The sequence below is a fragment of the Muntiacus reevesi genome, chromosome 22 (genome assembly GCF_963930625.1).
Source record: "Muntiacus reevesi chromosome 22, mMunRee1.1, whole genome shotgun sequence".
In the NCBI taxonomy this organism is placed as follows: domain Eukaryota; kingdom Metazoa; phylum Chordata; class Mammalia; order Artiodactyla; family Cervidae; genus Muntiacus; species Muntiacus reevesi.
In genome coordinates this window covers 4,666,419-4,685,621 of record NC_089270.1, presented here as the reverse complement: position 1 = coordinate 4,685,621, position 19,203 = coordinate 4,666,419, and the positions used below count along the sequence as shown (strand labels likewise).

The 19,203-nt window shown below is 49.7% G+C and overlaps 1 protein-coding gene across 1 annotated transcript; it reads right to left on the bottom strand.

Annotated features, from left to right (window-relative positions):
• Positions 1–745: 745 nt before the first annotated feature.
• QDPR (quinoid dihydropteridine reductase) lies at positions 746–18,468 on the bottom strand. The gene is made up of 7 exons (XM_065914297.1): positions 18,301–18,468; positions 15,201–15,293; positions 11,676–11,772; positions 8,657–8,797; positions 4,373–4,481; positions 3,924–4,007; positions 746–1,410 (listed from the first exon to the last, which is right to left on the bottom strand). The coding sequence occupies exons 1-7, from the start codon at positions 18,400–18,402 to the stop codon at positions 1,305–1,307; spliced, it is 732 nt and encodes a 243-aa protein (XP_065770369.1). The 5' UTR covers positions 18,403–18,468; the 3' UTR covers positions 746–1,304.
• Positions 18,469–19,203: the final 735 nt, after the last annotated feature.

Genomic DNA, 19,203 nt, shown 5'->3' with positions numbered 1-19,203 from the left:
GGAGGGCAGATTCTTCATCCACTGAGCCACCTGGGAAGTAAAATTAGTCAGACACATCGTGCATGACTGTGTTTACATTCTGAAGCATCCGGAACAGGTAAATTCACGGAGATGGAGAGCACACTGTTGGTTGCCAGGGGCCGGGGGCAGGAGGAAGACTTACTGCTTGGCAGCTAAGGAGCTGGATTTGGGGATGATGAACACGTTTGGGAGCTAGACAGAGGAGGTGGTTACAGAGCACTGTGAACATACTAAACGCCACCAAAATTTTCACTTTCAAATGGCCAATTTTATGCTATGTGAATTTTACTTCAATGAAAAAAAAAATGTCTTTAAAAGATTTAAAAGAGGACACACATGGTAAGGGGCTTTGTGAATAGCAGCCACCTGGTGACTGGGGTTCTGGGCTCAGCTCTGATACTTTCTGACCATGAGGATGACAAGGCAGTGCTGTGGGCCTCAGTTTCATCACCTGTAAAATGGGTTGGACCACACCACCAGTGCTCAGTCAGAGCAGCCCGAGTCAAGTCACACGGAGCACTGCTTCTGAACACATGGACCACCCTTCAGATTCTGGTACACCTAAGAGGGCATTGTGCCTCTTGCCGCTGTGCTGAGAACACCTATTTCAGGGTCTGAATCCAACCCCCTTTCTAGAACATCGGGCTAAAGAGCACTGGCAGCCCACGATTCTAGTGCATTCACCTATGACTCTTTATAAGATGCGTTTGATGAGAGAAGACGATACCATAAATGAAGTGCATTTATTAGGAAGATAGATGCCACACCGTTACAAGTAGTTCCCTTGGGCACCTGGCAACTTCACAGAAAAAAGACAACTTGACAGAGTCCATAGGATTTTGCTTATACCATTGAAGGAGTTTTAAGGCAGATGAATTTGAGGCCACGAAAACTACATGTGATACAGGCACAACATTCAGAAATGACTCAGGCTCCAAACGTCCCTGTTCCCAACACATCCCTGAACAACTCGGTTGGCAGCTGCTGTCAGGGACTCAGATGCAGAGTCTCAAAAGCAATTCAATACGACACCGATGCAGAGGGGGTCGTCCCGAGACCTCCCCAAATCACGTGGTTAACACTGACCCACGGTGCTGTGTGTAAGCCTCACATGCTTTTATTTCACACAAACTTGGACACTGTCCTAGGAGAACAAATGCACATCAGGCGAAAGGAAAACAGGACTTAGAACCACGTCCCACAAACAGGATTACAGAACAGGAGGGCTACACTGGGCCACGTGGATGGACTGATGACTCTTCTGACAGATGGTGAAACGAGGCTTATAGAGATGCTGCGGTCAGCTCTGTCTTTCCCTCCGCGGTCACCACCTGGATTAGGCTTCCTGAGCTTGGCCGGTTTTTCTCTGTGATCCAGTCATGGAAGGTTCTACAACAAAAAGAAGAAAAGCTTTACATTCTAAAAGCAAAAATCTGGACACAGGCTTGTACTCACATTAGGGGCTGAGCAGCAACTGTAAAAAAGCCTCCAAGGCCTCTAACCCTAACCCTAACCCTAACCCAGGCCCCAGTGATTCTAGGACTTCCCTGACTGCAGTTCCTGAGTGGTTACCATTTGGCAAGGTTTTCGTTTGGCCATTTTCCTGCCTTGTTGGAACACAGTGATTTTATGTGATTAAAGATTTTCATGAGTTCATCCTAAAAGACATGGGCACCAATCTGGCGTTCTGTGATGACCAAGAGGGATGCGGGGAGGGGAGGGAGGCTAGGGAGGGAGGGGATGATTTGCATTGTTGTTACGGCAGAAACCAACACAACATTGTAAAATGTTTTTAAATATATATTTAAATTTAAAAAATAGAATAAATGGGAAAGAATTAGAAAAAAAAAAGGAGAGAGAGAGATGGGGAGAACATTTTATACTTTGTTATATTACCTCCCAGAAAAGAAAGAGAAAAAATTATTTTCTTAACAAACATGGAGCACCCATGGAGCAGCCACAGCTGTACCATGCAATGGAAAAAGGTATTTAAAAAAAACAGACTACTATAATAAAACACACTCAGTGCCAAGGTGGGGCATTTAATAACAAGCTCTGTGTGGGGAAGGGTGCTGGGTGCCTGAGGGGGTTGCAGTTTGGTGTGTGTGTGTGTGTGTATGATTATGTCTCTTAGTCCTGTCTGACTCTTTGTGACCCCATGGACTGCAGCCCGCCAGGCTCCTCTGTCCGTGGAATTCTCCAGGCAAGAATAATGGAGTGAGTAGTCATTCCCTTCAACAGGGCATCTTCCCGACCCAGAGAGGGAACCCAGGTCTCCCGCTTTGCAGGCAGATTCTTTACTGTCTGAGCCACCAGGCGAAGCTCTTTCACAATGTATATGAATATAAAAACTCAAACTCTATACCTTCCATCTGTATCATTTTTGGTCAGTTATATCTCAGTAAAATCTAGCAGTCGCAAAAAAAGAAAAACAAAAAACGAGGAAAGAAAAAGGGTATAAGGAATTATTAAGGTTTAACAAGCGGCTGATAATTCTTATTTATTTATTTTTAATTTGGCCACATCATACAGCATGTTAGTACCCCTACCAGGAACTGACCCTGTGTCCCCTGCATTGGGACTAGACTGCCAGGGAAGTCCCCTGGTCACTTTTAAAGCATTAACTCCTGCTGTGGGGAATACTGGCCCCTCTGACATCCCCCAGGTGGGACTGCGGCCCTTCCTTCACTGGAAAGTCCTCAGGAGCTCCTGAGGTCTTCAGCGCCGATGAGCAACCTGCTGGACCAGAGCTGGCCAGTCATTCGAGCTGTACAGGGAAGCCGATGTATTTCCAGTCAGTAGTCATGCCTGACTCTTTGCCACCCCATGGACCGTAGCCCGCCAGGCTCCTCTGTGCACGGGGTTTCTCCAGGCAAGGATACTGGAGTGGGTTGCCATGTCCTCCTCCAGAGGCTCTTCCTGACCCAGGGATCGAACTCCCATCTCCTGAGTCTCCTGCATCGGCAGTCAGGTTCTTTACCACTGAGCCACTGAAGAAGCCCCTGCTACGAGCGTTTAGTAAGACCAGGGTTATGAAGTGCTCCAACGGCTTGGCGCATAGGTACTACGTAAGTGCTTGTTCCAAATATAAACAAACATAAAACATAAAACATCTAAGCAAAAGGCAACCTCAGACCAGAAGCACACATCCCAAGCTCTACAAACATCCCATATGAACATAGCCGTCCAGGCGGCTCAACACTCACTCTGCTGGGCGAGGTGGTCCCTGCTCCACGTCTCCCTCCTCATTGTCCCCAGGCCCAGCACAGCCCCCAGCCTCTGTGGGATTCTCAGCGAACATGTGCTCAATACCACCTTAAACAGAGGGGTCTGGGGGAGCTGAGATCCAGGTGAACACAAGTGAGCAGAAAGCGAACCCTCTCCTGAGCTTCCAAAGCCACTTGTATTTACAAAGGGCCTTGGGGGCCGAATATGATCTTGGGGACAAAGGACGCTTTTCTGAGGCTTGGCACTAATTCAGACACCTGGGCCCAGAGGTCCCACCCAGGTCAGCGGCTCACTCCACACAGCTGTGCTTGTTAGCAGACAGAGCGAGCGTTCCGGGAGCCAGGCTCACCCAGCACTTCTGTGGGTCAGATGCGGGCTGAGAGCCTGGCCCACTCTACGATAGCTTACCCTCCTAACAGTCATCACAGGCCCCCATTGTACAGACTGAGAAACTGTGGCCTAGAGGAGCTGAACCACTCCCAGTGGAGGGGGAGGCACCATCTACCCCTTCAGCCTGCGAGGTTCACACGGAGGTGCGAGGCGCCCTTGGAGGTCAAGATCTCATGGAGCAGCCGGGTTGATGAGCCAGGAGAACACGGCCTGTCCTTTCACCCACGAGACGGAGGCACGGGGGCCGGGAGCTGCTGGGTCAGAGACGTGACTGTGATACTCACTCAACCAGGAACTCCAAGGGCGTCCAGGAGCTGAAGTCGGCCTCGGGCATCGACTTTCTGTTCATCGGGGTGTCCAGGGTGACCCTGCAGAGCGGAGACAACCTGTCACGTGTGTGTCCCCACACCCAGGAGCCACGGCACCGAGGGTGACCGTGCCGACCTGGACCGAGTACAGATATTAAAATTAAATGTGTCCACTATTTCTTAATAAAGAAGGACGGAAGGACAGAAAATGGGAAAGACGCAGGCCAGGAGGACCCATCCCATCAGCCAGGCAACCATCCGGGAAAGCCCAGGGTAATCCAAAAGCCAAACAAGTGTCGTCAGGGCCTTTGACGCCTCTCGGGGGCCGAGGGGACAGCACGCACTCAGCCCTGGTGTGAGGTGACTCCAGGACCCACGTGAACCCTCGGCGGGGGTCAGGCGGGGAGGGACCCCCAGCCACTTACGGGAGCAGGGCGATGGCTGCAGCCCCGGGCGGCAGGCCGCTGTTCTTCCCGGCCAGGCTCCGGCAGAGCTGGTGCACCGCGGCCTTGGCCATGCCGTAGCCGATCATCCCTGGGAAACGGGAAGAAAACATTTCAGTGACCACCAGCCGCCACTGGCACGTCCAAATGGCACCGCGCCAGGGTCCCAAGGAGGCCGGGAAGAGAGAACCAGGGAAAGTGGGAAGGACACAACCTGTTACTCACCTGGCACTTAACAGTTATCAGGGAAGCCGCAAGGCCAACCCTAGTTCTATTGCTAAGGAAATGGAGGCTTGGACAGGCCCAGGCTCACACACAGACGCGTACTGAGGCCAGCAGAGACGTGGAAAGCCAGGTAAGGGTTTTGAACCCTTGAATCCATAACAGCTTATGAGGAGCCAGCACACAACACTGGGTGCCCAGTGAGTTGGCAAAATCAAGCAGGAGTTTGAAATACAGGCTTTAGAGTCAGGCTGTGCAGCTCTTCCATTTACCGCTACAGAAATCCCGGGCAGGTTCTCAAGACCTGTCTAACCCTCAGTCTTCCCACCTGTAAAATGGGGATAAAGTACTCAGTTCTAGGCTCAGAACAGGGTAGGATCTCCATACATCTTGCCCATCATATTAACATACGAGCTGTGCTCTGGAGTCCAGCTCCCATTAAAGGACACCATTTGAATCATATGAGACTGCTTACACGTGGAATCTAAAAAAAATACTGAGTTGGCCAAAAAGGGTCCTCAGGTTTTTCTGTAAAATGTTATGGAAAAAAACCTGAACGAACTTTGTGGTCAACTCAATACAAATAAACGCATTTACAAAACAGAAATAGACACAGATACAGAAAATAAACTTATGGTAAAGAAGGGAGGGAAGCGGGGGTGGGATACATTGGGAGATGGGGATCAAGCCGTACATACTACTGTATATAAAATAGAAAACTAAGAAGGGCCTACCGTACGGCACAGAGAACGTGACTCATTCCTCTGTAACGGCCTACACGGGAACAGAGCCTAAGAAAGAGTGGCTGTGTGCACAGATAAGTAACTGATTCACTTTTCTGTACAGCAGAAACTAACACAACATTGCAAATCAACCAGACTCCAAAAAAATTAATTAAAAAACAAACTATACTATTTGAGCAATCGCAACATACGTGTACACATCCTTCCTATCAGCCTTCCTTTCCTCCCGCCAGTCAGCGAAGGCTTGCTGATAGAAGCAAGGCATGCCTTTCCTTTTATTTAATTGTAGTAGAGTTGATTTATAATGTGTTAATTTCTGCTGTGCAGCAAAGTGATTCGGTGACATGTATGTACATATACACATACGCACACATGGTGGTGGTTTAGTGGCTGTCACGGCCGACTCTTGTGACCCCATGGGCTGCAGCCCACCAGGCTCACGTGTCCATGGGATTTCCCAGGCAAGAACAGTGGAGTGGGTTGCCATTCCCTTCTCCGGGGATCTTCCCAACCCAGGGCTCCTGCATTGCAGGTGGATTCTTTACCAACTGAGCTGCCAGGGAAGCCCTGTATATATCACTCTTTTTTAATATCCTCTTCCATTAGGGTTTATTGCAGGATACTGACTAGTTCCCTGTGTGACACAGTAGGATCCTGTTGCTTACTTGGTCTATATGTATCAGCCTCATCAGGACAGGACCCCATCTGTCCCACAGACACACGGCAGGCGAGCTCTCTCGTCTCAGAAGCACCCCACAGCACCCAGCTGTAGGTGCACTAAATGCAGCCGTCACAGCAACAAAGAACGGCTCATTGCTGCCAAGACCCCTCCGCCTTCAGAAAACCACTACTTCCAAAGGTCGGCCGCTCCCTAAAAACCCCAGCAGGTCGGCTGTTTACAGTATAACCGCTCAAGAGGCATCAGCGTCTGGTGGGAGGTGGGACTCACAGCCCAGCGGAGCAGCCAATCGCTGAACCGCTTCCACAGTGACTCAAATTGCAAAAGAGGGTCAAGGTCTCAGAAAGTTCTTTAGAAACACAAGAAGAGTATTTCACCACGCCTGGCTTTGCTTGGCTTCGTTGGGGCAGAAAGCCGGCCGTGGCAGGAAGATCTGACAAACCCTGCGGCGATTAAAACAAACCAGTGCAGGGGATGGGACGCGCTGGGAGACTGGGATTGACACTGCAGACACACTGCTATGTACAAAACAGACAGAATAGAGAGCCTCCCGTACAGCTCAGGGAACTCTACTCAGGGATCCGGGGTGACCTAAACGGGAAGAACTCCAAAAGCGAGGGGACGTGTGTCCACGTATGGCTGATTCACTCCGCCGCCCAGTATAAACCAACACAACACTGTAACGCAACTATACCCCAATAAAAATTATAACAAAGACATGAGTGAAAAGTCACCATCCCAACAGCTTTAAACAAACCAGCGCGCGGATTTCATCCCACCAGCCCGTCACCCAGCACGCTCCCGTCTCCCAGGACTCTCTCTTCACCCCATTCAAACAGCAAGAAAGCAAGGAGTCGGGTGAGGAGAAGCAAGCAAGCAGCAGCCAGGAGCCCTGAAGGTTTAATCCCACAGGATCCTATACAACGCTGGCGAGGACCACGTGCAAAATACAGGGAAAGCATGCACTTCATCACGAAGATACCTAAGTATCAAGTGATCAGTGCAGTCCCTGAAGACTGATTTCTAAACACAGCGCAGACCCTTACAGGCTACAGGAGAGAGATCACCATCTCTTTGGTACCGTTTATCCTCCAGTGGACTGTCCACAAATAAACGGCCTTGGACACAGGAGAGGGAGGGGTTTCTCAGTGTGTTTCCACATGAAAAGCTTTTCATTTTTTAACACCTCTTCTTGGGGTTTCAAGGACTATTAAGCCTGTTCATCATCTGCTTTCATAGACTTCCCCAGATTTCTCTGGAGTCTGAATCAAAGAGAAAAGATTTCATGACTCAAGTAAGTTTAACAACGTCTAACTAAAGAGCTAAAAGAGGAACAAACTTAACAACACCTGAAGGAGTAACTGACCAAAAACAAACCTGGAGTACTGCTAACTCTCTGCAATACCTGTCTTAAACCATCACACCCATTAAGATGTTTACAAGTCCCAACCACCATGTAAAGGACGTATTACCATTACTTCTCATTATACAAACGACAAAACTGAGGCTCAGAGAGGTTAAGTAACTTGCCAACTATCACACAGCAACTAAACGGCAAAACCACAATACGAAACCAACCCGTATAGTTCCAGATCCTATAGTTTTAACCAGTATGTGAAACTATAAGCAAAGAATGATACTAGTAAACCAAAAGCAAGGGTAGGAAGCTCTTTCGTCCTTCAGGAAAATTAGTGTTTCAGTCCTAGGGTTTTCTCTTTTCAATGTCAGGCTATTATCACTTCTGTATTTACTCTCTAGAGTCTCTGATTTTAATGAAAATCAGATCTCAGCCAGACTACCACTGAACATTCACACAGTGTGAGTTACTGCAAGAGGCATGGATTTATAAGATCACTTTCTCTGTGAAACCTAATAAAATGAGTGGCAAAAAAATTATTGATTTGTAAACGCCTCCCAGTTCAGTTCACTACATGAAAACTGAAAAAGAAGCTTAAGGTTTCTACCACTTACTAAAGAGGTTCAAAAACACTCCCCCTCTTTTTTTTTAACAAGTTTAATTTAGGTAGTGGAGAGAGTTTCTGGCTCCCTGAACTATGTCCTCTACTCCCTGCTTAAATTCCTTTATTCCGATCCCAAAGGGAGAGTGAATTGTGCCAGATGGTGAAGCCTTAACCATCCCCTGCCCGCACCTCAGTAAAAGTGTTGGTCACTCAGCCTTATCCGAATTCTCCAGGCAGGATCACTGGAGGGGGCTGCCACTCCCTTCGCCAGGGGATCCTCCCGACCCAGAGATTGAGCCTGGGTCCCCAGCGCTGCAGGCGGATTCTTTACCATCTGAGCCACCAGGGAAAAGCCCATATTAGGAGCTGAGAGCCACCGCAACACCATCCACTCCCTGGGTGGACCCCAGACACACACAGGAGACGAGGGGGTGGCAGAGGACCGTGGTCCTTGGCCAGCACGACCATGAGGACATGAAAAGACGAGGAGCGCTTCCCCTGAAAAGACGGGGGCCTAAAAGGAAGCAGGATCCACCCAACTGCAAACAGCCCTGGAGGGTAAAGGGCTCTAATATTCCCCCTCCCAGGGAGGCGCTCAGCAGCCCAGTGAGCAAGAATGTGTGAGCGTTCCCATTTCACAGACGGGGAAACGGAGGCTCACCGGGCGTCCCATCCAGGGCGGCCCTGGCCCCCGCCAAGGTCAGGAGGCCTCCTTCCTTGAGGTGCTTGGTGGCCAGGTGGCTGGAGATGGTGGATGTCCACACGCTCTGCTTCCACATCAGGTCACAGTTTTTAAAGAGCGCTGAGCAAAGAAACACAAGAGGTCAGCATTCACAGGGAAGAAACTGAAGGGTGAGCTTGACCCCCAGCACCCGACCCTCCAGGAAGCCCCCATGGCCACTCTGAGTCTGCAGGGAGATCCAACACACACAGCCCAGGGCTTGTGCTCAGAGATGCAGGTTCAAACCCAGGCCACGTGGTCACCCAAGCCTCAGCCTCCTCATGTAAACTGGTTAGTGTTAGTCGCTCAGTCATGTCTGACTCTTTGCGACCCCACGGACTGTAGCCCACCAGGCTCCTCTGTCCATGGGATTCTCCAGGCAAGAATACTGGAGTGGGTTGCCATGCCCTTCTCCAGGGGATCTTCCCGACCCAGGGATCAAACCCGGGTCTCCTGCCTTGCAGGCAGATTCTTCACTGTCTGAGCCACCGGGGAAGCCAAACTGGTTAAACATCCACCAATAAATCAGGGCTGCTGACAGATAGGTGGGACTGGCTTTAATTCAAACACTGCCCTACTTTATAAATGGCATTAGGGGCCTTCCCCGGTGGTCCAGTGGTTAGAATTCCACGCTCTCATAGCCAAGGGTCTGGGTTCGATCACTGGTCGGGGAACTAAGAGCCGCAAGCTGCGTGGTGTGGCCAAAAAAATAACTTTTAAAATTACAAAAATAAATAAAGGACATTAGATCTTTAATTAGGACCTATATGTCTAAGTCAAGTTTTATCTGTGCTAAAAGATCTCAGGGATTATGATGACATAAAGAGGGCTTTCATGGAGTGACAAGTTTTTTATGGTTGAAAGTTTAATGCCAACTTTAAAGACTCTCTAAAAGAAAGCTGAAATAATAACCATTTCACACTTGTTTTAACCCTCTGACCTCGCCAGAGACGTGAGGAGGAACTGGTAAGGGAGGTCACATCACCAGCTGATCCCCTTCCCCCCTCACAGGATACACAGAACCCAGTGCACCCATGACCCAGAGACAGAGCCCTCCTGATACAGAAGGAGAGTCTGCAGTGGGTGATGACCAAGGAACTGCATTTCCCTGTTAAGAAGAACCAGGGGAAGAAAGGATGGACCCACAATTGTTACTTCCTGTTCCCGAAATACACGAAAGGTGTTCTGCCAAGCTGATCCCCGACAAACTGACAATTTCACATTCAAGTGTGGTTCACAGAGAAGGAAAAGGAAACGGCAACCCCGCCAGTATTCTTGCCTGGAGAATCCTGTGGACCGAGGAGGCTGGTGGGCCGCAGTCCACGGGGACATGACAGAGCACACACACATGCGTGCGCACACAGAAAATCAATTCCTTTTAAAATCACTTTGGCTAAAAAAATGTAGAAGGGATGATAGAATTGGAAAACTACCATTGTCCAAGCCCCAGTGGAACGACTGATTCAGGTAGAGATGATCAATGGATGTTTATAACCACTAGTTTTGGGGACTTTGGGGTTCTCAAGGTGTTTGGGAACAGGATCCTCATACATGATGCCAAATACCATCCCATGGGTCACTTAATAATTACAAATAGAAAAATGTACTTCACGATGGAGATCTGTCACCTTAATCCTGACCCAGCATCAGAGCTGGCATCACTCTGGATGGACGGTGGAGCAGGCCGTGGGATGTGGTGAGGACTCAAAGGGCTGCAGGGTGAAGTCCACATCACTCAGGAAGCATCCTCACCTCCATATTCACCTCCATCCTCACCTCAGCATATTTAACCTGAATCTAAGCAAGTCTCCAGACCTACCTTCCAGTTCACAGGAAACACCAGGGACAGAGGAACGAGGTAAGTGATACCTTAAAGAAACAGTCTGACACATTCAAGGTGGGGGACATTCTACATGAAAACTGCCTTGGACCTGCCAAACCTATCACAGGAAAGAAAAAAAATTCTAGATTAAGAGACTCAAACAATAATACAATGCTGATTAGAATAAATCTAGGGAAAACAGCTATGGAACAGACTGAGGTAACTGGAACATGGGCTGGTACTATTAGTCTTACAGAATTACTGGTAATTTTCTTAGGTATGAGAGCGGTATTAACGCTAACGTGAGAGAATGGCCTAATCCTTGGAGACACATACTGAAGTACAGTCAACTGTCAAAGAACTTTCAAATGATTAACAACAGCAGCAACAACACACACACAGAGGACACGCATGCGAGAAAGCAGGAGGATGCGAGTGTGGCAAACATTCACAAGGGCTGAGCCTCGACGGGGCCATAAAGGTGTGCCCTGAACGGCTCTTTCGTCTTTTCTGTGTATTTGAAAAAGTTCATGATAAAAAAATAGCAAATAAACTCACAGCTTCAGCAAAAGCTCAACTGTGAGTCCTTTTCATCTTCTGAACCATCCCTGCATTCCATTCACATTCTCCAGTTCCCAGTACCGAGCCCTGAAGGACTGCGGTGAGAACAATGCTGACTTCATCCCGTCTCCTTTTTAATCTCAAGGCCCCTCTGCCCTAACTCCTCTGAGCATCCGTGCGTGCTAAGTCACTTCAGGCAGGTCTGACTCTTTGCCCCCTACGGACAGTACCCGCCAGACTCCTCCGTCCCTGGGATTCTCCAGGCAGGAACACAGGAGTTGCCATTCCCTTCTCCAGGGGACCTTTGTGACCCAGGGATCGAGTCCCAGCCTCCCGCAGCTCCTGCAGGTGCAGCTGGATCCTTTATGCTGAGCCACTGGGGAAGCCCCCGACCCCCTTTATGGGAAGTTTTTTCTTCCTCTGTAAAATGGGGTGTTGACCCCCACCTTACAGCGACTGGGAAGATTCCGGGCGGCAGACAGGAAAACGTCTGGCCTGGCACAGGGTGCAGACCCGACCCATGCACCTGGACAGGGAGCAGTGCAGGGTGAATGATTAACCCAGAAAAGGACTCACACTTGGACTTGGCATTGCCCCCAGCCCATCCTCCAGCCACACAAAGGATCGCATCCACCTTCTCCGTACCCAGGAGCTTTCCCACCTCAGCCGTCACCTGAAACAGAGGGGCCAGAGAAGAGGCACAGGTTGCCAGGTAAACCTCAACAGGCTGACGTCTGACGTTGCTGTAGTCACCTCCATTGACCTTTCACTCCTTTGTAAGTCAGCTTACAGTACCTGGCAATGCACACTTTGAAAATCAGATGCAGGACCCATTTACAATGAACATTTTGGACAGCAAAGCCTGACTGCATTTCAGCATGATTTTTATAAAGCAACCTAGAGTCTTCTGAATATTCTAAAGGGTGGAGACATACACATTCCTGGGATAAAACAATAAATAAAGTAGGAAAAGTTAAAAAAAATCACACGCAAATTCATGAAGCGTTCCATATTTTTTAAAAAATCACCTAGGATTTCACTGCCTATAGCTAGATTTCTGGTATATTTCTTTCCAGAATTTCTTTGCCAATCACAGAATCACAAACTGAGATCAATTTTACTCTCCCTCCAATACAAACATCCCATTAACTGTAACTCCAAAAAAAAACCCAAAGCCAAAGAGAAATTTTTTCCTTAAAAATAAAGCAATAAAAAATAATTCATGGCAAAATGTTGGTAAGCAATGAATACATGGGGGTTCATTTTAATTCTCTACTGCTGTTTGATTCAAATGTTTAAAGTGTTGAAAACATACACATGTCTTTTGTTACAGTTTATTAAAACAAAAATCTGAGAAGACCCACAACTCTGGCCATCATCCATGAATCCTTTCCATATTTTTCTGGAACGGCTGAAAGGATCATAGCCTGTCAACAGCTTCGCTAAGATCAAGCTTCTAAAGCAGCAGCTTGACACAGGACAGGGGAATTCTCCCAGCAGAAACATTTCAGTCCCTGATGGCTTTCCCTAACAATTTCTGAGCCTCAGATCACTTTCAGGGGAACTGCCTGGCCGTCCAAGGGTTCAGACTCCACGCTTCCACTGCAGGGGGCAAGAGTTCGATCCCTGGTTTGCGAACTAGGATTCCCCAAGCCACAGGGCATGGCCAGAAATAAATAAATTACCCTTTCATGGAGATCAACCTGACAATGGAAACCAACCTTTCCTCTCCTCTACATTCTATACCAAAATCTCTCAATTTAAGTAGATTCCTGACCATCGCTTGGCAAGTAGCTGACGTAGCCCTGGTTCAGCCTTTGAGACCTTCCTCCTGTTACCCTGGTTCCCTGGCTGCCTCTCCTTCATCTCTAAGCCGCATCCCATTGCCAACAGCAAGGTCCCATCTGCCAGGACTTGCGTCACCTTCCCTGACCTCTGCACCCGAACACGACCTGCGCTCTGCCTTTCAGGGAAGCACGGAGCCCACGCAACAACGCTCCTGCTTGATTGGCCTTTTTTAAAACCACCTCTGTGTTCTATCTTTATAATACAATTAAAATGAGGCATTTTAAAATTTCTCGCCCTAAATTCTTCCTTTTGCCTATCCAATAGTCTTCTATAGGTTTAATTTTTTTCTCACTTTTCACTTTCTGTCTCTAGTGAATTTTCAGCTTAAGAGCCAATTTAAATATGCCTGTGTATGTGCTCAGTCACTCAGCCGCGTCCAACTCATTGCGACCCTACAGACTGTAGCCCGCCAGGCTCCTGCATCCGTGGGATTCTCCAGGCAAGGATAGTGGGGTGAGTTGCCATGCCCTCCTCCAGCGAATCTTCCGGACCCAGGGATTGAACATGCACCTCAAGTCTCCTGCATTGGCAGGTGGGTTCTTTACCACTAGCGCCACCTGGGAAGCCCTACTTTTATATATACTAAGGTTGAATTTCCTTCTTCTAGAGCTTTAGAATCAAAAACTGGATGTCATGTTGTTCGTCCAGACATTCCTGATTGAGTGACTAGGAGATGAGAAGGCGCAGGAGGGCTTAAAGATGTTAAAAGCTAATAACGAAGGCATTTCCCAATCTTTGTCCTAAAGACGCACCATATAGTCAAGTCTCAGATGTGGACAATTTCACATTCGAAATGGGATACAGACATCAGAAACCTACAACTAAAGGAGCAGGAGAGACAGTGACCGCAGAGGACCATGTCTGGAGGAGCTGCAGCTGCCCACGCCCAGGGCTCCCTTGCATCTGGTTTAAGTTTTCCTTGCTTTACTCACACGAAGCTATCCTGCTGAGAAGCAACTTTAACATGCAGTTAGGAACACAGGCACCACTCCCTACCAGAGCCCAGGTTCAAATCCCGGCTCTGCCACCTACGACCTGGTCGAACAAATACCAGGGACTCCCGTACCCTTTTCTAAAATGGAGATACGATGAGACACTTGGTTTTGGGGGGTGTTAAAGAGATTAAGCGGCCTATTGCAAATAAGACACTTCTTACGATGTCTGACATACAGCAAAGCCATACTGAGTTTACTATTAAGTCCAATAAAACCAGTAAGACCATTAAGCACAGGAATCATTAGGAGGTTTCCTTGGACTGTGCACTGCAGGGCTGGCATGAAGACCACAGATAGCACATCCTTCATGCAGCTGGTGGGAAGGGCTCTTCCACAAAGGCAGACCTGCTTAAGAGCATCTCAGAAGCTTAATACCAAGACATCCAATGAATTGTCAACAGTTCCTCCTCGGGGAGGTGGGAGGGGGACACAGTCACAGGGAGAAAGAGGGATACTTCACAATTTATCTATATAGCTGTATGGTCTTACCTGACTTCTTTACAATACGCCTGGGTGGGAAGATTCCCTTGGAGAAGAGAATGGCTACCCACTCCAGTATGCTTGCCTGGAGAATCCCAGGGACAGAAGAGCCTGGTGGGCTACAATAGTCTATGGGGTCGCAAAGAGTCGGACATGACTCAGAGACTAACATTGTCACTTTCGATTTATAATTGGAAACGACCTGGTTTGTTAGCATGCTTGCTTTGGGTAGGGGGAGCTCTGCTTTCTGGAACATATCTTCAATAAATAAAGAGATGGAGATGAAGATGTTCACCACAGTATTCTTAACACTAGTAAGTAAAAGAAATTAGAGTAAAAAAAGAAAAACTGAAAAAAAAGTTTAAATGTACAAGTACAAACCAAAGAAACTGTGACCAATCCATACAAAGAAAAATTACGAGTTGACACAGAGGTTTTATTAAGTTATTTGAGGAAGAATTCAAGCTAAATAAGTTGAAAAAAGAGGAGCTGACCATAGCTTATAAAATATGAATTTATGTCAACCCGTAAGACTTGTATAGTATGCAGAGGAAGCACAAGAAAATGGGCCAAAACGTCAACTAACTAGTGAGCTAACTAGACATGGATCATGGGCTACTTGTCTTTTTTTTCCTTTCACTTTTTCTGAATTTCCCTCCGTGAGCACAGTGGCTCTCATAATTAGAAAAGCAACACCTGAAAGAAGGAAGAATGCACCGCCCATGGAGTCCTCTCCCCAGGGCCCCCCACCCCACGTGCGGTCCGTCCCTGGAATCACCTGGTCGGCCTGCTCCGAGAACGAATCTGTCATTTTAACCACGACGTTGGCACTGGCCTCTTCGTTCTCCTGCACGTCGATGCTGGCGACCCACTGGAGCGGGGAGAAAACAGGCTTGGTCAAGAGGCAGTCAGGCAGGACAGATTCACGCGCAGGGATGCGGGGAGTTGGACACAGGTTAGAGGCTTACTCGAAAACCCAGTAGAGGAAGGACCTAGCAACTGACCTCTAGCACCCCTCGCAGGGCTTTCTGGCTTTGGCCAGCACACCCCTTCCTGAGCCCCAGGTCAGTCCACTGTACCCCCAAACACCTCTTTCCCTTCCACTCTCACCTCTGAGAGCCAAACCCTGCTGGGGCAGAGACGCCCGAGACCAGGGATTTGCAACCCTTTTCTTAAAGAACCAGAGGTGAAGTCTTTCAGGCTGTGATGGCCACACGGCCTCTGCAGCTGCTGCGGCGGCGTCACTTCAGTCGTGTCCGACTCTGTGTGACCCCATCCAACTACTCAACTCTGCTATCACAGCTAGACAGCAGCCACAGAAAACAGCCCAGGAATCGATGAAAGAGCCTGGCTGTGTGCTGAGAAGACATCCGTCACTGGATTATTATTTTATATAAAGTTCACACGTGGCTACTCTTCTTTGGATTTCTTTTCACCAATTAAAAATGGGGAACTCTTTTTTAGCTCTTGGGCTCTGTGATAACAGGTGCCAGGCAAGATCCAGCCCCTGGAGAACTAGAATTTTCCAATCCCTGTCCCAGAGCACAAAAGGATGACTGTGGGCGTGGATATCAGGTCAGAGTTTGAATGCTGATTCTGCCATCCAGCAACTCTTTCATCCACCCACTCAGCAGAGGTTCCTCCCCTGCAAAATGAGGGCTGTCAGCAATCAACAGGATTAGTGTGAGAATTAAATGAAATGCAGGATTCTATGGTGGATGAGTGGCATCCACTCAATGGATATGGGTTTGAGCAAACTCTGGGAGATAGCGGAGGACAGAGGAGCCTGGTGTGCTGCAGTCCATGGCGTCGCAAAGAGTCGGACACGACTGACGATTGAACAACATCAGCTGCTACCACGTGGTGCTGACTCAGAAAGCTCCAGGGCCCTGCAGTCTGAAGGCCCCAGAGATAAACATCTCCCCCACAAGCTTTGAAGAACACAGCATCCATTCAGAACACTCACTGCTCTGGGTCACAGGGAAGAGGGTACTGAGATAAAGAAATGGTTCCATCCCAGAGTCCCCAGAGCTTCCAGGAAGGAAGGGAGCTAAAGAGAGAGTCACGGGTGAGTCAGCTCTCCAGACTCACCAAGTGAAAGGACACCCACTGTACACGCCCCCACACCCCACTTCCAGAGGAAGCACAGCCCTGCACCTGTAACACATGGATACAGGAGCTCTGGATTTATTTTTTTAACAGGAGGATAATTGCGTTACAATGTTGGGTGAGCTTCTGCCGCACAACAGCGGGAATCAGCTATTCGTTTCATTTGTTCAGATGCTCAGCTGGGTCCTACTCTTTGCAACCCCAGGCACTTCAGCACCCCAGGCTTCCCTGTTCTTCACCAACTCCCCGAGCTTGCTGTCCACCTAGTCCTCTGTTGCCCTCTTCTCCTCCTGCCTTCAGTCTTTCCCAGCATCAAAGTCTTTTCTAATGAGTCAGCCCTTTGCATCAGGTGGCCACAGCACTGGAGCTTCAGCTTCAGCATCAGTCCCTCCAATGAATATTCAGGACTGATTTCCTCTAGGACGGACTGGTTTGATCTCCAGGGTTCAGTACCTTTTTCTAGATCCTACATATACATGCGTTAACTCTGTATTAACGTTACTGGGGAGACTAAACAGAACTAAGACCATGTAGGGGCTCTGATAGGCAGGAGCTCAGTGCCCGGCCCTGGGCTGGCCGTCCTTAAATGTTCCCATGGTCACCACCCACCCCCCTGCAGACCTGGGAGGACATCTCAAGACAGGTAAATGGCGCGAAGCTGGTGTATTCAGAACCCTTCGAAGCATATTCCTCTACTAACACGAGATGAAAACCTTGGCTGCCTTTTGCTCTGGCCCCAGTGCACCATGCTCAGGCTGCTGCTTCTGTGGCAAGTAATCCCCCAGGAAAGCTCCCGGGGCTACAGCGGGGTCTCTGAGCAAGAAGCCGCGGCACCTGAAGACACTGTGGGCGGAGTCTCCACCTGGAATTCGCTGGGCAGGCTGGAGGCTGGAGGCTGGGGGCAGGAGGCAGGGGGCAGGGTCCCTGGCTCGGTGACAGGCCCCCCTCCTATCCATGATGCCGAGTACTCCAAGTAGTCTTTGCCAAACAAAAGGCATTTGCAAGCTTTCTAAGTATCACATACAAGGGAAGCTAATGGAACAGGGGTATATATCAATAGGGGATTTCCCACGTGGCGCTAGTGATTTAAAAAAAACCAAAAAACAAAAAGCTCCTGCCAATGCAAAAGACGGTTTGATCCCCGGGTCAGGAAGATCCCCTGGACAAGGAAATGGCAACCCACTCCAGTATTCTTGCCAGGAGAATTCCATGCACAGAGGAGCCTGGCTGGCTACAGTCCACGGGGTCGGACAAGACTGAAGCAACTGAGCAGGCATATATCAATAACATATGTATATCAATAGTAGCTAACATTTAATTAGCTTTTACCAGCGTCAGGTAATTTACAACTTACGCGTAACGACACCAATTATTTCATTCTCATAACACCTCTAAGAAATAAATACAAGTAGTACCCCCATTTTACAGATGGGGAAACTGGGGCTCGCTAACATGAAGCGGTCGGTTCAGGGTCACAAGGCTAGTAACCCCAATGGCCGTGAGCAAGGCAGTGATTTCTGATCCTTCCCTCCCGTGACCTCTCCCTCCGCTTCTGGTCTGTCCGGAATCATGCCCGACACTCGGGCCCCAGCAGAGGCCGGGGAGCAGAGCCGCCTCCACCAGCCTCCCGGCAGAGCAAAGCCCTGCACCTCGGCCCGGGTGCACCCGCAAGCATCACGTCTCAGGGGGTTCAGGGCCCCCCAGCTCGCTTCCAGACCGCCCTCCAGCGCTGCGCCGGAAGGCTCCTCCGCGCCCGCCCTCCGAATTACCCAGTTGCGGGCCCGGAAGGCCTGCACGCATCGCGAGCCCAGCGCGCCCCGGCCGCCGTACACCAGCACCCGGCGCGCCTCGCTCGCTGCCGCCGCCGCCATCCCTCCGCTGCGCTCGGCTTCCGCTGCTGCCACCGCCCCGAGCGCGGACTCGGCGCCCCGCCCCGCCCCGCCCGCCCGGCCAAGAGGGACCTGCGCGGCGGCCGCGCCCCAGCCCAGCGCGCTGCTGCCGCCTAGCGCGCGCCACCCGCCGGAGCTCGGCCGACCCCCGCCCCGCGCGCAGGAGGGCACGGTTTATTCAGTAACGCCCCGGCGGGACACCCACTGGGAGACGTGATCTCCAAGTGCTGTTCCATTTTCCTGTGCACGACAAGCCTGTGACAGCGAGTGTGTGTGTGTGTGTGTGTGTGTGTGTGTGTGCACGACAAGCCTGTGACAGCGTGTGTGTGTGTGTGTGTGTGTGTGCACGACAAGCCTGTGACAGCGTGTGTGTGTGTGTGTGTGTGTGTGCACGACAAGCCTGTGACAGCGTGTGTGTGTGTGTGTGTGTGTGTGTGTGTGCACGACAAGCCTGTGACAGCGAGTGTGTGTGTGTGTGTGTGTGTGCACGACAAGCCTGTGACAGCGTGTGTGTGTGTGTGTGTGTGTGTGTGTGTGTGTGTGTGTCGCTCAGTCGTGTCCGACTTTCGCGATCCCATGGATTGTAGCCCACCAGGCTCCTCTGTCCATGGGATTATCCTGGCAAGAATACTGGAGTGGGTTGCCTTTTCCTACTCTAGGGCAAGAGGAGGAGGGGTGACGGAGGATGAGATGGTTGGATGACATCACCCACGCAATGGACACGAGTTTGAGCAAACGGGGAGATAGTGAAGGAGAGGGAAGCCTGGTGTGCTGTTCACCGGG